A 16,697-nucleotide genomic window follows, 5' to 3' on the forward strand; every position below is an offset into this window, starting at 1 on the left:
AATGCCTCTTACAAACCACATTAAGGAACCATTCTCAGTTTAATTCCACAGCAGTAAGCACAAACCCCATCATAACAAATACTTGTGGCCTTATCGCTCATATGCTTGAATATACGAATAGTGATATTGTTGAAGAGAAGTAAAATTTTACCTGTACTCTATTATAAATGCATGCTTGCTTCCTGTTTTTGTGAGAGGGGACAAAAATATAAATCCAAAATTGGTGCTAAGGCCTTTGCTGGCTAAGGCCAAACTGACAAAATTCTGTTGAGAAAGCTCATATTTTGCAGGCCCTGTTTTATAATATTGAAGAAAGTATCGTAAAACACAGCGTGCTGTTGCAGCACAGCCCCCTGGATGGGTCTGGGCTGGGCAGAAGGGACTTTTCCCCACACTAGGCTAAAGATTGAGACTCGTCCCCTGGTTGTCTCCCAGCTCTCCCCAGCGTTTGCAGCCTTCCTTCAAGCTGGCATGGCCACCAACCACGGCTTTTCCTAGAGGTGGAGCGTGCACGGACCTTAAGGTTAATGCATGGACCGTAATACCCCTTTTATTTGAAAGGCATGGGCTGCACTGGCTGCTCTTTTGTGCGCATGCAGGCAGCGAAATGCCAGCTGAAGTGCTCTTCCCTCCCTGTTTTGAGGCATAGCGGTGAGATTTCCCCCTGCCCAAACCAAAAAAGCTGTGTAAAAACCAGAAGGGTTATTTCCAGTGGGACTTTTTTTCTGTCTCATCCAGTGTTGGAAGGGCTGAACAGAAACCTACCATGTTGCAGTAATTATCCTTCAGAAAAAACATCCTGCTGCACTTTTATTCCCCTGCCTTTGCTTCTTGATAGATCAGGGGAAAAAAATTGCTTTCACATGGCACTTGTAGACATTTCTGTGCCAGTAATTCTGAATTTGTATCTAATAGAAACATGGCAACTTCTCTATTTCAGCTTCCTCTACAGCTCTGAATGCAGATGATCTTGTGGCTCATTTTGCTCTAGTGTGAAAGTGAAGTGAATGTAGTGGTGAAGAAAAGGATAGCTGTGGCAAAGGAGATGGATTTCTCTCCCTGGTGAAGATGCAGAACCCATTGGTTTTGAAAATGGGCCTCTGTGAGCTGGGCTGTGCAATCTCAGCAGCACCAGGTAATTTAGGGACCAGGTAATTTAGTCTCCCTCAGGCTAATGAACCTGTAGCCTCTGCTTGAGATGGTTGCAGAGAGTCCAACTAGTTGTTGTATTTGCCTTCGGCAGGGAGCTGGGGCATCTCGGTCACAACAGTGGGATGTTCAAAGCATCTCAGTGGACAACCAGGAAAAGAAATCAGGCCCAATGTGGGGTATTTAGGAGAGGTGAAAGCCTTTCACAGATGAGATGCTCTTACAACCAACTTACGTGCCTGAACAGGGCTAAACACCAGGCCCAGAGTCTGATCTTCCAGGCACTGATGCAAATGTGAAGACAGGCTGAGCTCAAAGTCCCTTGAGATTGCCACCAATACGGTATTAGAAGCCGGTCCTCGCCTGCCACGTGCAGATCCATATGTATTGCTTGGCCTCCAAGAAATCAATGGAAGGCTCTCCAAATAGATGTGCAATTGCCTACTCCGAGGTGCCTGGATGGATAAAAAGAGGATAAAGATGGATCAAAATAGTCTTCTTTCTCCTCAGCACCTTGCATTGGTATTGAGGGGTGACCTCAAGCATTACCAGTGCTGCTTTCACTGGTAATGTAGCAGCTCTTCCCAGCGGATGGGCTGGGAAAACACCTCTCTCTCCAGCCACAGTTCGTAGGAATAGTGGAAATCCTCGGGGAGCTCCAGCCGCTGTCCCAGCACGCTCTGCAGGCAGTTGTCCACGGGCGCAAATTCTGAGTCCTGCGGCTTGTCGTAGCGTCGGCTGTTGAAGGCTTCAATGTTGGCTCGCAGGGTGCACTCCTCGGCTTGGAAATCCCAGGGTCTCGCATCGATGTCTGTGTTGAAGAAGAAGCAGAACCCAGACGCATGCGGTGACGTGAAAACATAATTCAGACAAGGTTTGAATAAAACAAGGCCGTGAAGAATTTACAGCAATCACATGCCTGAATTGACCAGGGTATTAGCCAGGGAGTTATTCCTAATCGCTATCCCTGGCCCGATCCCATTATGCATGCATTTTAATTTAAGATATTTGAATATGTTAGCCTCACTTGCAAATTAAGCAGTGCCAGAAAGCTTCCTATGGAAATGCAATTATTTCTGCTTTTCAGTGTGCATTGAGGAACCTGTACCATTACTAAGCTCTTAGGGTTTTTTGTTTTTCCAGAATGACTGCACCACTTTTACTGCAAATTTCTACAAATGTCTGAGACAGAGATAAAGAACAGTTCGTTCAATGCATAGAGTTCAAACCTGGCAAGACTGCCAGCATCTACTGAAACTAAAGATTCTTAAATATTAGACAAATTTAACTAAGAAAGATGTTGAAAAGCTGTAAAGAATTTTGAATTGGAGATAGAACCATAGTATTTCAGTCATATTATTTAAACATGCAACATCAGTGTTTTGAAACTTGGTCTTTATGAACTCTGTATCTGTATGAAATAGCCATTTTCTCCATAAAGATTTTTATTTTAAGCTGATTATACCCAATTCTCATGAAATTAATCTTTTCCCTCCTGATGGTGCTGAATGTTGCCTTATAGTTTCTGGAAAAACAATGCCAGTGCTGACCAAAACAAGCTCAGGGGATCCTAATGGGTCATAAGAGAGACGCTGATGAATGATATTTTGTAGAAAATGCTGATTTCTGCTTTGGGTGCAGAAAGGTTCCTCCTCGGGGATACCCACCGTTGCCGTAAGCCCAGTCGTCGTTCATGCGGTGCCGCACTTTCTGGTAGATGGCAGACATGGTCTTCATGTTGCTCTTCCTCCACTGGCGCCCCAGGTATTTGGTCTGGATTTTCAACAGCTTTAGGACGTACAGCTGCATCATGGCCTGCTTCACCTTCAGAGCCCGCTTCAGTATGGGGGCCGACTTAAAGACCACCAGCATCTGCTCACAGGTGAACAAAATCCAAGACAACATATAGAAGTCAACGCAAATGATGTCCGTATGCCTGGAAGGCTTTGGGTGCTGACCCCTGGCACATGTGTGGTACAAACTTAGAGCCCCAGGAGTGTTTGACACATCCCAAAAATGGGGATCCCTAGGCATAAAAGTCCCTGAGGTCGTGCCCTGGCCTTACCATCGTCCTGGAGTGCTTCCACTTAGTCAGCTTGTTCAGGATCCTCAGCAGGTTGATGCAGGAGAAGAGGTTTCTCCAGCAGAACTGGTTGTTGTCGCCAGCCTCCTGCAAGCGGAGACAGGTATGAAGAGAGTTAACGTATATTGTGGCAGATTTGTATTCATTGTTCGTATTCAGAGACCAAATTCAAGCCTAGTGAGCACCACTGCTTAGAGAATCATTTTCCTTAATTATAGAAATTAATTTGTAAGACGCGCAGAGCAAACCATACTGGCAGCCAGCCCAAGTGGCAATTCCTGTAAGGAAGCGACTGCTTAATTTGTGAGCCATGTGTAGCAAGTCTCAACCTTAATTCATGAAAAGTCATTTTGTCACCTGCTCTGGGTTTTTGGGCATCCTCTGGAGGGAACGTTCGGGGCAGGCAGGATGGCTCCGGGAAACCTTTGCTATCAGCAAATCTAATCCATGTCATTTTTATAGGACAAGAAGAGTGGACTTATTTAAAGCTGTTGCCTCCTGATTTACATCTTGTGGGAAAAGCAGTTGTTCTACAGCCAAAGGCTCCGTCACCGGGACCTGCACTGCTGACCTATTCCTTGTTCCCCAGGGAATTAAAATGTAAATGTATTTGGATGCTGAGCCAACCAGGATCACTAGAGAAAGGAAAACACTAGAACTTGGTTAAGCAGGAAGATGACCAAGTGTCACCCCGTGGTACAACAGAGATCAGGAATTTAGGATCATCTCGGAGATGTTACATAGCCAAAAATAAACCCAACACGAGATTTCTGCCCAGAACCTTCCCTAACAGCAGCCTTTTTTCAAAGTTATGTGGCTCCTCATTCAGGGAAGATGATTTTCACAGAGAAATGGTTAAGGGGTAATTGGAGCTCAGGCAGACATCTCATTTTTTCTTGAGGGACCTCTCAGATCGTTGCATCCTCCCTACAATGGTGACACACGGTGACGTTCAAGCAGGTTTCTGCAGGTTTACTCATAAAAGTTTTTGCCCTGGCAGTTTATTTTTGGCCAGCACAGCTACTCCTTGAACACCAAGGCAAAACTGTTTGGTCCTAGAACTGCTTTAGGAGATAAGTTTTCGTCAGCCTTGTAGCATTAAATAAAACAACCCTTTTCCTGTATATTTTTCTAACAGAGCACAACGTCCCCTTCTGCAGGAGGCAGCGGGACCGTGGGCCCGACCACTGCATCTGCTGGAGGACAGCGAGGAGGTTGAGACCATTGGGGACAGCCAAGCACGCAGGGACCTGTCGCTAGATGTCCCCATCGGGCCAGGATGCGGCCACCACCTTGGCATTCGGATGAGCACAAACCATGGGGCCTGGAGCCCACAGCCAGGAGGCATCTGCCAGGAGCAGCCGTGCAAACCTAAAGATTGTCCTTCACCTTGTTTTTTATGATTTTAATCCCTACTAAGGTAAGGAATAGAGCGTCTGCTGAAGGTTTCAGCAGCCAAGTGACATGAGATCACACTGGCTTTAGGTGGGCTCCCTGTAAACGCTTCCTTCTTCACTAGTAGCACGTGCAGTGCCACGCTCACCCTTCCATCGCACTGCCCAGTACCAAGGTTAAGCTCCGTAGGGGCTTGGGTGCAATTTGCTCCATCGTCTACCAGCCCCTTACAAAACATGAGTGCTCAGGCTAGTGAAAACCTAGACAAATCCAACGAAAACTGCACAAATCTAGTGAAAACTGGGCAAATCTAGTGAAACCCAACGTACAAAACCTTTTAAACCAGGCTCTACGTTCTAGAGAAGTGGAGCCCCTGAAACAGCTGCTTTTATAGGGTGCTCAAAAGCAAAGTCTTTTCTCCCCCACCTTCCTGTGGCTGCTACTGAGTGGGAGCAGTGATGGGTGGCTTTCAAAATCCGGAGGAAAAAAAGGCTAATTTTGGCAGGGCTGGGAGTATAGAAAAAAAAGAGGAGAGGAAAAGAGTATAGAAAAAGAGGAGAGGAAAAGGAAAATTAAAAAACATCCTCCTGTTGCGCGTTGCAATACTTGTTCCAAGGACCCTTTCTGCTTACCAGGCTTTCTGCTGTGAGCTCGGGCAAATCATGCACTGTGCAATAGGGATAATCCAGGACAGAGATACTGTGGGAGACAGAAAAAGAAATAAGCCAGTATTAAATAACCTTTTAAAATAACCTCATTATTATCCCCAGCAATCTGCAATATTCCCTTTCCCTGGACTCGGAATTACAGGCCCCCCCCGGGCAGCAAGTGCAAAGTGCCTTGCACGGTAAGTGGTTTGCACCACCAGGAATTCCAGTTCAAGTGCTGGCTCCTCATGGCTTGGCAGCACATCCTGAACACATTAATAAGCACTTCGAGGATGTGGGCTCCGTTAAGAGATGACAGATTACTTATTTATATACATGAAAAAAAAAAAAAAGGGCAAAACAAAACAGCTCTTAAGTTCAAAGGAGACATATGACACAGTATTACCGGCAATAAAATTCATAAGGAGGCCTTTGTGAGCCTTTCAGACCTACTGCCTTTATAAAAGCAGTCAATAAGAAGTATACACAAACATATATGTACACACACATATATATTTGTGCACACATACAGGTACTGAGGTAATATATCAGCCAAGATCTGCACTTAACCTAAAGTGAAGGGTGTGCTATCGCACAGCTACTTGTGTTTCCCTTTGTCTGCAACTCCCACTGAGTCAGAAGGACTTCGGAAGAAAGTCCCCCGAGACCACAAGATCTTGCACATGCTTCACTCGAGGYGTTTGACATGGGAAGGGCTTGTGTGACCCACGGAGGGCTCCTCGTGGCTCCCACACACAACCCTCGAGCTGGTGGCACCGCGCAGAGAGAGCCCGAACGGCCCCAGCTTGTGTCCCGAAGCCGTAAACGCCTTTGCCACCAGTTGCTGGCACCGCGTTGGCGTCACTTCTGACGGCCAGGCCACATGCGGATGCCAGCAAAGGGCCAGGTGCCCTTCCCAAATTAGCAGAAGCAAAAGGCAGTGACAACTATTTAAAGTCCAAACAGGTCAGGCGAGCTGAATCACAGCTATAAAAAGCGGAGCAGGCCCAGAGGCCTCTTATCTCGTCTAGCTGTTCCCAGGCTGTGGCCGGCAGGCACCAGGCTGACTTGCAGGAGATGAAAGCAAGCCCATTGCCAGCAAGCTAGGCAGGGACRCCAGGATCTGCACATGTTTTAGGAGTAGTCTGAGAACGTGAACCCCCCGCTCCTCATCTTCCTCATCAACCAGCAAGGGTTTAGTCTCTTCTAGCGTGTTTGCGCAGTGCAAAACGCGCTGCCCTAGAGCTGTGCCTGCACCCACAAGTGCCTCGGTCCCGCTGCGTGTCTGCGCGGGGCTCTACCTGTTCTTGGCGGTGATGTAAGCCATGATGTTTTGGTTGAAGAACTTGAGGATCAGCGGGATGCAGTTGGCAAACACCAAGTGCTGGGMCACGTACTCAAACTGAGGGAGAGAAGCGAAACGCGGCACCATTAGCAGGCGCCAGCGAATGGAGCCTTGGTGCCGTTGGAAAGCAAGTCAGCACGAGGATTTGCTCTCCACACCTCTCCTGCTTGCACCTTAGATGGGGCAGCTGCACATACACAGCGGGCATCATTTACAACAACCCCCAGCACCTGGGAAACGCATTGCCCTGGAGCTGCCGTACAACCTGGGAGCATTAGCTTAAGGACAGCTGCACCTAATGACTGCAGGGGAGCTTTTYAAGATAAAATCTGCAGTAAGAGCCATGTGCATAAGCACGGGGAATCATGCAGCGTCTGTGAATGCAGAACCCGCTGCCCCTGATCCCCAGTGCAGTCATTAGCAGCTGCTAATGTTTTATATAGAAGTGTTACCAGCCGTAGTCCTGATTTAAACCTCCTTTTGCTGACCCCACTGAGAGGGCTCCACACCGGCTCCCAGCCCCAGGCTCGACCTGTTTGGGCACACAGAAAACTCGAGGATAACTGGAGCTCACATTGGGCGGCTCCATGCGGATGCTGTGAGACCAACATGGCAACTGGGTGACAGAGGTGACTTGGAGCCAAGTCCAAGGTGGCCTACCACTCAAGTTGGCATGATGTGCCYGAAAGTCACTCCGCATCGAGGACACAGACACGTGGGCTCTGTTGAAACAGGAGCCCTGAGAATTTGATCCTGTCTTGGGACGGAGGAACAGCTTAGATAAGTTCCCGAGGTCCCATCCAGTGCTACAGTTTGTAACTGGAGCTCGGGCAGGCCGAGCCTATTCCCATCCCCTTCCCCACGTGCCAGCACAACTTCTGCTCGTGCCCATCTTGGGGAGTTCAGCTTGTGACCTGGGAGGCTGTTGCTGCACAGGTGGAAGGGATCTTGTCGGAACACGAAGCTATATTGCAAGCGGGTTATCCTGGCATGAATAAGGGGATCCCATCCTGGGGCTAAGGTTCATCCCAATGGAAAACCTATCTGCAGCCTAAAAGACCATGTAGATACTTTAAGAAGGGGACGCATGTACTTGAGGAGCCCCTTGGTGGCTCCTTGTTCTCAGCGCTCACCTGGTAGATGTGGTTCAGCTTGAGGTGCTTGAGGAGCAGCAGCAACACGGCGGAGATGCTCTTCACGATGATCTCCTTGTGCCTGTTCACGTCCATGCCCAGCTTCATGCTCTGCAGCACAGTGATGCTGGTTGGGAGGGAAACAAGGCAACAGCATTGTTGGGACAGGAGCAAGGACTGCTGGCAGGGGCTGCTCTGCTCATAGTTTTCCAAACGGGAGCATCAGGAAAGGTTTCTCTGCTGGGAAACCTGTTCCCATCTTCATGGGATTGCCTGGGCGTAGGAGAAAAACACCCCTGAGGACAGCAAATCTGTTGCACAATGTTCAAGCTTGCCGAATTCCTGCCTTGGCCATGGGCAGCCTCTCCTTCCATGGTCCCTGCCTGGAGGTAGGACAGCACTCTCCGCTCTTCCCAAATCTGGAAGCCCCCAAGCCCATCTGCAAAGTCCAGCTATCCTGATGGAGCAAGAGATTTTGTGCTGTGTTGGGAACTGCCGGCCAGCGGAGGGACTTACGGCATCTCCTCGGGCAACACGTCTGCCAGGATGTTGATGGAGTCAGTCTTGGCTTTGGAGGTGGGAGCTGCAGCAAGGAGGATCTTCAGCAACGCTATCTGCAGGACGAGATGGCCCTCAGCTCAGGGAGAGCCCTCAATCCCACAGGGTCTCACCAGCCCATCATCCCAGCACAATAAGCTCAGCTTTACTTTTAAGAAACGTGGCCTTACCATATACTGGGGGAGATTGTATAACATGGCTCGATACAAGACCTCGCAGGGTGTTTCTTGGACTTCCTCTTCCCCCTAGCACAAAGAAGCATTAGAAACAAAGGGCAAGTCCATGTGAGATACGTCAGCCACCTGCGTGAAACCCAAGTGGAGGACTTAGCCTTGGCCATGGCCTGCAGGAAGCTGCTGGGTCTTTCTCCTCTGCTATTAAGTTTGATCACAACAGGGTGTTGCTGTAGAGCAAGGAGCATCCGAGGTGCACCCTAAGGACCAGGGGGAATTTAGGGATTTCTGTAACACAATTAGACACTGGCAGAGCATCCAGGTCATTGGAGTGGGACGATCATGCGATGGTGACACTGCTCAGAGGCTGCTGCTTCTGCCGCCCTCCTTCCACGTTTCCATCTCACCACGGACAGCAATGACTTCTTACCAGGGACATAGGACACTTCTCCAGCTCCTCCTCATTCTTGATCTGCACATCAGAGATGGAAACGTACTTGTGCTGGCAAAATACACAAACAAAGACAGAGAAATACAGCAACTGAAGGATGAAGGTGTTGAGCAATGACAGCTTTGCTGATGTTTCCCTGCCACCCCAAGCAATAGCGTCTGAGGTGGCCAAGAGCACTTGGGCTCACACTGAGCCTGGGGCTGGGGAGCTTCTTGCCTATGGAAGGTGAGCGGTGAGTGGTGAGCAGTGGTGAAGGAGCTGAGCTGCCGAGTCAAGGAGCTGCATGAGGAGAGCAGCAGAACATGTCCCATGGGGAGAAAGAGAAGAAGGAGATCATTGACCATCTCTTCTCTGAGACATTGCAGGTCCTGGACAACCTCCAGCTGTAGACTGGGTGTCTATCAGCTCAGAAAGGGGAAGCTCCCAGGATGGGGACGAATGGTGCCCACGAGGGCTCCTGCGTCCCTCTAGACTATTACCCTGCTGCTCTTCTATGTGGGCACTCGTGATCCTGCCCAGGACACCTGGAGAGCATCAACATGTTGACATGGCTCTGGGGGCAAAGGACAAGGTTGTGGGGGTCTGGGTGGTCCCTGCTGTGAAAGGGGAGGGCCTGAAGAAACCTAAACATGGGGTCAACAACAGGTTGTGCAGCTGGTGTCAAAACTGGTTTTCATTTCTGTGATCATGGGACCACCTTCGAGGACTGCTGCGTGATAGAGATGGGCTCCACCTGACCAGTGCAGAAGTATCTTGGCCAACAGGCTGGCTAACCTGGTAAGGAAGCCGTTGGACTAGGGATGACAGGAGATGAGAAAAATGGAAATGATCAAGGGTGCGGAAGATGGAGCTGGCAACCAAGGGGGCTGTGAGCAGAAGGGGCCTCTTGGGCAGCAAAACAGGCCTGGAAAGGGATCGCTCCAAGTGTCTGCCCATAAAGAAGGGTTTAACAGCCACCCTCCAGGCTGGTTCAGGCAGGGGTGGCCAAAGAGCATTTAGTCCTCTTGTTCTTCGCCACTGTTTTGACCAATGGAGCATTGGACCATGACCAGTTCAGGCATGTCCCTGATCCCTCTGCTGACCTCAGCCAAGGGTTTCTCCCACTCCACGAGATATTTGATCCTTGCCAAGAAGCAAAGCCTCCCCAGCACGGCAGGCGGCGAGACAAGCAAGTCCCCGCAGCAGGATTCGGGGCTGGCTCCCCGCAGACCTTACCTGCTTGAGCGTCTTCACGCTTTCATGGATCGGCCGGGGCAGCCCTATGAGGGTTTCGGTGTCCCTGCGGGGCAAAGGAGAAGGTAAGGACAAGGCTGGAAGGAGATCTGGGCTTAAACACTTCAGTTTCAGACCACAAGGGAGAAGGGGAAGCCTGGAGCCTGCCAAGCCCAGGCCAGGGGGTCAGGAACTCAGAGGGATCTTCAGCTGAGCTGCCCACACTGCCCTCCCCAGCAAAGCTTCCAGAAAATGGGGGGAATATCCCATCATTGGGAGGAACAGAACAGTGGGACCCTCATCATTCCCTTCCTCCGTGTCAAACGAGGGACTTACTGTCCAAGCGTGAATCCGATGAACTTGTTCCTGCTCGCTTCCAAGAAATGCTCAATGTCTTTCTGTCTGATGGAGCGGCAGAGGAACAAGAACCAGGAGGGAGGAGAACAGACGGTGTCAGCACGCTGGCTGCTCAGGGAGGCAGCCGCGTACAACCAGCCCATCCCTTTAGCTCCCTAGCATCCATTATTGGAGGTTTTAATAGCAGCTGACCGGGCAGCGATCTAGGAGCTCATCTCCCTCGGGTGCCTTCGGCAGGGCTGGATTTCCCAGCTCCAACTCAGAAAAACATCAACCATTTGGTTTGGAGCAAAAAAAATAATAGAGCACAAATTTGGTGGAGAGAATAAATGGAATACGATGGCACCGCGTGTGCGGAGGCCCATTTGGGAAGCAGATCCCCACTGTGTCCCTGCTTCGAGCGCTCTGCATGAGCACACTTAATCCTAGCGCCCTCCCAAGCCAGAAAATATATCTGCCGTGGCATTTTAAAGATGAAATCCGGGCAGCAGCCCAAGAGCAAAGAGCCTGCGCTGACTCGAGGGAAGGGGCACAGCATCGCACCCTGCTCCCAACCTTCCCCGCGCCCCACAGAGCGGCACCCATCCTAGGAAGGAAGGCACCAGCTTCATCCTCTCCGCTCCACAGCCGCGATGGAGGCCGCTCCAGAAGGATCAGTTTGGCCACACCGGAGGCCCACGCAGTAAACGAGAGGTGATTTCATTAAATGAATCCCCAGGTGACTTATCTAGGAGCCAGCCCGGCCTCAAGCAGCTCTCCGGCCAACACCACCCGCCTCCCTCACGTGGGATTTCCATCATGGCCCTTCCTTCCACTTACTGGCCAACCTTGGCCACCCTTGACTTGCAAAGAGCAAGGAAGGCCACAGCCAAACCCTGACAGGGCAAAAGAGGATGGCACCGAAACCAGGAGGCTCTACCTGACTTTGGGCGCCCAGGGGAGCCCTTTGGGGAAGGACACCTTCTCCATGGGCGGGCGCTGAGCTGGCACGGCCGGGATCACCGCCTCCCGCTCCATCAGGTCCAGCTCGCCCTCGATGCCGCCGTCCACCTCATCGCTCTCCTCCTCGTCCGCTCCCGCCTCGTCGTTCTTGAAGGGGTCTCTCTCGTTGTAGATATCCAGGCTGTCCTGCTTCACCAGGGGCTGCAGAGGAAGAGGCAGCTGCGGGAGGAAGGGGAGAGCGGCGCGCGGGAGCGGGGGCTGCGGGCGGCCGCGCGTACCCGCCGGCTGCGGTGGCCGCGCTTGGGCGGCGGCGGCGGCTCGCAGGGCTCCGCGGAGCAGGCGGGCGGCGAGGCCGCGCGCAGGCTGCGCGTCACCTCCAGGCTGTCCTCGGGCAGCGGCGGCAGCCCCAGCTCCTGCCGCCTCCTCACCTTGGTGGCCTGCAGCGCCTCGAAGCCGCCCAGCGTGAACTAGGGAAACACAGAGGCACAGGATGGTTGAGGTTGGCAGCGACCCTCAGGGCCCCCCCAGCGCAGCCCCTGCTCCAGCAGGGACACCCGGAGCACCTGGGCGCATCCCGGCGCGCTGGCAGATCTGCAGAGCAGGAGCCTCCGCAGCCTCCCTGGGCAGCCTGGGCCAGGGCTCGGGCACCCTCCCACCAAACAAGCTCTTCCTCACGGCCACGTGGAGCTGCCTGCGCTGCAGCTTGGCCCCAGGGCCCCTTGGCCACCACCCACAAGAGCTTGGCCCCTTTTTCCCTCCATTCACCATCCCACACAACCCCATATTGGACAGCAGAGACTCCCAGCCGCACTGCCTGAGTCCAAGCACCACTCCCCACCAAACACACTGCAGGATGGAGGACCCACCAGAAGCACCTTCCAGAGCAGCAGCAGGACCTTCTTCATGGGGAAGTGCGGAGCATGTCCGCTGCAGAACTTGGTCAGCATGGTGAGCAGCAGGAGCGCGAAGGGCTCCTCGGCCTGCCCGGGAAAGCCTGCAGGGAAGGGCCCGGAGCGGCCCCGCTAAAACAGCCCCCGTCCCTGGGGGCTCCCGGGGACCCCGTCGCACACACGGAGCCGCTCGGCGCGCAGCGGACACGGACACGCACTGAGCTCCTTCCGGAAGGTCTCGCGGCAGCTTTTCCAGGCGGGAGGCTCCGGCTCCTGCTCCACGCGGATGTTCTCCACCATGAGGTACATGATGCTGAGCAGCACCCTGCGGGGAGCGCGGGCGGTGACGCCGGCAGCGCCGCGGCGCCGTGCGCAGCGCGGCCAGCGCGCCGGCCTTACCGGAGCTCCGTGCTGTCGGCCAGGGAGACGGCCGGCTTGCGCAGGGCGCTGCTGCACGCCTGGCTGTTGCTGCAGGGAGGCGACGGGCGTCAGCGGCCAAAGGTGCCGTGGAGCACGTGGGAGCTGCCGCCGCGTCCCCAGCGCCCACGCGGCTGGTGTGGCCACCAGCCTTGTGCCACCCGGCCCGGGCAGGCAGTGCGGAGGGAGGACAGGAGGGAGAGGAGAGGAGGAGGGGGAAGGAGAGGAGGAGGAAAGGAGGAGGAGGAGGAGGAGGAAAGGAGGAGGAGGAAAGGAGGAGGAGGAGGAGGAGGAAAGGAGGAGGAGGAAAGGAGGAGGAGGAAAGGAGGAGGAGAAGGAAAAGGAGGAGGAGGATGACGAGGAAAGGAGGAGGAGAAGGAAAAGGAGGAGGAGGACGAGGAAAGGAGGAGGAGGACGAGGAAAGGAGGAGGAGGACGAGGAAAGGAGGAGGAGGACGAGGAGGAGGAAAAGGAGGAGGAGGAAGGAGAAGTGGAACAGGAGGAGGAAGAAGGGTAAGGAGAGGAGGAAGAAGGGGAAGGAGAATAGGAGGAGGAGGAAGGGGAAGGAGAGGAGAAAGGAGGAAGAAGGAAGGGGAAGGAGGAGGAAGAAGGGGAAGGAGAATAGGAGGAGGAGGAAGGGAAAGGAGAGGAGAAAGGAGGAAGGGGAAGAAGAGGAAGGGTAAGGAGAGGAGGAAAGAGAAAGGAGGAGGAAGAGGAGGGGGAAAGAAAGGAGGAGGAGGGAGAAGAAAAGGAGAAAGAGGAGGAAGAAGTAAGGAGAGAGAAGAAGAGCAGGAGGAGAGAGAAGAGGAGGAGGAAGGAGAAGAAGAGGAGGAGAGATAGGAGGAGGAGGAAGGGGTGGAGGGACGGGTGCTCTCACTCGATCTCCATGTTGAGGAGCTCCAGGAGGGCCGAGAAGGTCCCCATCTGGTAGAGCAGGAAGCAGTTGTGCCGCGACCAGCGCAGGACGTCACCCTCGTCCTCGCAGTCCCCGAAGGTGCCTGGGGCGGCGCGGGCAGCGCTCGGACGGAGCCAGGGGGCCAGAGGGTCCCCAGGGGGCTCGGGTGGCGCAGGCGGGACGCGGGGCCCGTCCCGCGGCCCTTACCCTGCGCCAGGTAGAGCAGGGCGCGCGCCGCCCGCAGCCGCCGCTCCCTGCCGGCCGCGTCGAGCCCGTCGAGCAGGCGCATGACGAGGCCCCTCTGCTGCGCGTCCCCCAGCTGCGCCCAGCGCCGGCCGCGCGCCGCGGGGGACAGGTGACGAGCGGGGTGTCCCCGGCCCCACTCTGCAAGGGGAAGGTGACGAGCGGGGTGTCCCCGGCCGCGCGCCGCGGGGGACAGGTGACGAGCGGGGTGTCCCCGGCCCCACTCTGCAAGGGGAAGGTGACGAGCGGGGTGTCCCCGGCCGCGCGCCGCGGGGGACAGGTGACGAGCGGGGTGTCCCCGGCCCCACTCTGCAAGGGGAAGGTGACGAGCGGGGTGTCCCCGGCCGCGCGCCGCGGGGGACAGGTGACGAGCGGGGTGTCCCTGGCCCCACGTGGCCAAGGGGCATGTAATGAGTGGGGTGTCCCCAGGCCCACATGGCCAAGGGCAGGTGACAAGTGGGGTATCCCCAGCTCTGCACTGTGGGGGACAAGTGACAAGCGGGGTGTCCTCAGCCGCACACTGTGGGGGACAAGTGACAAGCAGGGTGTCCCCAGCCCCGTGCTGGAGGGGCAGGTGACAAGTGGGGTGTCCCCGACCCCGTGTGGCCAAGAGGCAGGTGACAAGCGGGGTGTCCCCAGCCACATGCTGGGGGGGGCAGGTGACAAGTGGGGTGTCCTCAGCCGCACACTGGGGGGGGCAGGTGACAAGCGGGGTGTCCCCAGCCCCATGCTGGGGGGGCAGGTGACAAGTGGGGTGTCCCCGACCCCGCGTGGCCAAGAGGCAGGTGACAAGCAGAGTGTCCCCAGCCGCATGCTGAGGGGGGGCAGGTGACGAGCAGGGTGTCCCCGTCCCCACTCTGCAAGAGGCAGGTGACAAGCAGGGTGTCCCCAGCCCCGTGCTGGGGGGGCAGGTGACAAACGGGGTGTCCCAGGGCACCTACCCTGGCGCTGCAGCTCCTCCTCGAAGCAGCGGCGGTTGGCGCCGAACTCGGGCTCCTCCGTGTAGCTGTAGAGCTCTGCGGGGCAGCAGGCGGCCACGGGGCCTTCACCCTCCTCCTCCTCCCAGCCCTGTTTCTTTGGGGTCTTTTTTTGGGGGGGACTGTCCGTTTGGGACAGCGGGGACCCCAGGAGCAGCCCAGGGGCCGTTCTGTGCAGCCCGTTGCTGCCGGAGGACCCGGCACTTCTGCATCCAGCAGGAGCTGCCATCGCGCCCGGGCGCCCCAAATCCCGCCGTTCCAGCGGCTTCCCAGCTCTGTTATTCCCACACGCCAGGACCCTCTGTACCTGCCAGCTCCGGCGCGAGGCCGTCGGCGTCTCCGTAGCAGAACTCCAGGTTGGGGCACTCCATGGAGCCCTGCAGAGAACAACGGTCCCGCTTAGCGGCCTCCGGAGCTCCGCATCATCCCCCGCGGTGCTCCGGCCGCCCGGATCGGCAGCAGAGCTATCCCAGTATCCACAATATCCGTGCCAGGGAACACGGAGCCATCAGGTTTCCACCGTCTCCATCACGGCCCTCGGCTTTTCCACCCAACGGCTCAGCCGGGACGCTGGGAAGTGCCTGGCTGCCCCGCAGCGATCCTGGCGGAGAACTGGAGCGAGCGCGAGGCTTCGCCACGGGCAGCGCGAGGAATTAACCTCATCTGCTGCTCAACACCCGTTTGGATGGGGAAGGAGGAGGAGGAGCCGGGATTTCCGTATTCCCGGTTTACACCTGGGCTCGGACAACTCGCCCGGTCTTGGAAACCCAAGGGAAGCTCCTCCATGGCTGGGAATTTTCTCCCGGCTTGGGATTTGCATCCAGGGAAAAGGGATATTTGTGTCCGCTGCCCGCGGCTCCCTGCAAGGAAGGGTTGGGGCGGCCAAAACACCCACTGCAGCCCAGGAAAAGCCGGGAGGCTGGAATGCCGGGTGGCTCGCAGCCAAGCGCGGCCAAAGCCGGCCAGGAATTGGGATAAGCAGCAGCACCGGGAGCACCGAGCAGCTCCGCCAGGGGTGGGAGGCAAAAGCGCTTTGTTAATTGTTGTTAATTGGCCCCAAAACCCTTTTCTCAAGGGTGCTTCAAGCAGCGGGTGGCTCTGACCCAGCTGCGAGGGAAACCCTGCGGATCCAGCTCCAGAAACCTGGAATTTCCCCCTGCTCCCTCTGCCCACTGCACAGAGCCGGAGATCCCGGGTGCCGCCGCAGCGGATGCTCCAGGGGCTGCATCCAAGGTGGGTGCAGCGCCTGGCAGAGACCGCAAGCAGGGATAGAGGGATTCGGGGATAATGCAGCAGTGGAATCCTGGGATGGAGTGCAGGGATAATGCAGGGATGGGATCCTGGGATGGGGCGCAGGGATAAAACAGCGATGCAGGGATGGGATGTCGGGTCGGAGTGCAGGGATAATACAGGGATACTGGGATGATCCAGGGATAATACCGGGATACCGGGACGCCGGGCGCTCCGCGCTCCCCCGCGCGGCTCCCGTCCCGTCCCGGGGGCAGAGCGGGGCTCGGAGCCGACCCGGAGCAGCGGCCGGACCGCGGCGGCTCCGTCCTCACCTGGGACTCGCTGCGCTGGTTCCGGAGCAGCTCGCGGCCCGTGGGCGGCTGCGGGGGCGCCCGCCCGGGGGGTCCGGGTCCCGGTCCGGGTCCCGGTCCTGGTCCTGGTCCCGGTCCTGGTCCTGGTCCTGGTCCTGGTCCCGCTCCCGGTCCTGGTCCCGCTCCCGGTGCCGCCTCCATGAGCGGAGCCCCCGCTGCGCGCGCCGGGCACGTGGGGGCCGCGCCGCCGCGCTCCGCCCCCGCCGCGCCCCCATTGGCCCGCCGCCCGC

General features: G+C 55.8%; 1 protein-coding gene across 1 annotated transcript; it reads right to left on the minus strand.

Annotated features, from left to right (window-relative positions):
• Positions 1-932: 932 nt before the first annotated feature.
• On the minus strand, positions 933-16,456 carry STRIP2 (striatin interacting protein 2). Its single transcript, XM_026044337.1, has 22 exons — positions 16,429-16,456; positions 15,174-15,243; positions 14,846-14,905; positions 13,854-14,003; positions 13,629-13,749; positions 12,735-12,803; positions 12,554-12,660; positions 12,312-12,439; positions 11,724-11,912; positions 11,423-11,646; positions 10,483-10,548; positions 10,150-10,213; positions 8,914-8,985; positions 8,481-8,555; positions 8,269-8,366; positions 7,753-7,879; positions 6,576-6,676; positions 5,260-5,326; positions 3,215-3,319; positions 2,817-3,021; positions 1,699-1,960; positions 933-1,604 (listed from the first exon to the last, which is right to left on the minus strand). The coding sequence occupies exons 2-21, from the start codon at positions 15,235-15,237 to the stop codon at positions 1,710-1,712; spliced, it is 2,343 nt and encodes a 780-aa protein (XP_025900122.1). The 5' UTR covers positions 15,238-15,243; positions 16,429-16,456; the 3' UTR covers positions 933-1,604; positions 1,699-1,709.
• Between the last annotated feature and the right edge of the window lie 241 nt (positions 16,457-16,697).

The sequence above is a fragment of the Nothoprocta perdicaria genome, unplaced genomic scaffold (assembly GCF_003342845.1).
Source record: "Nothoprocta perdicaria isolate Ctin4 unplaced genomic scaffold, notPer1 scaffold_359, whole genome shotgun sequence".
Lineage (NCBI taxonomy): Eukaryota > Metazoa > Chordata > Aves > Tinamiformes > Tinamidae > Nothoprocta > Nothoprocta perdicaria.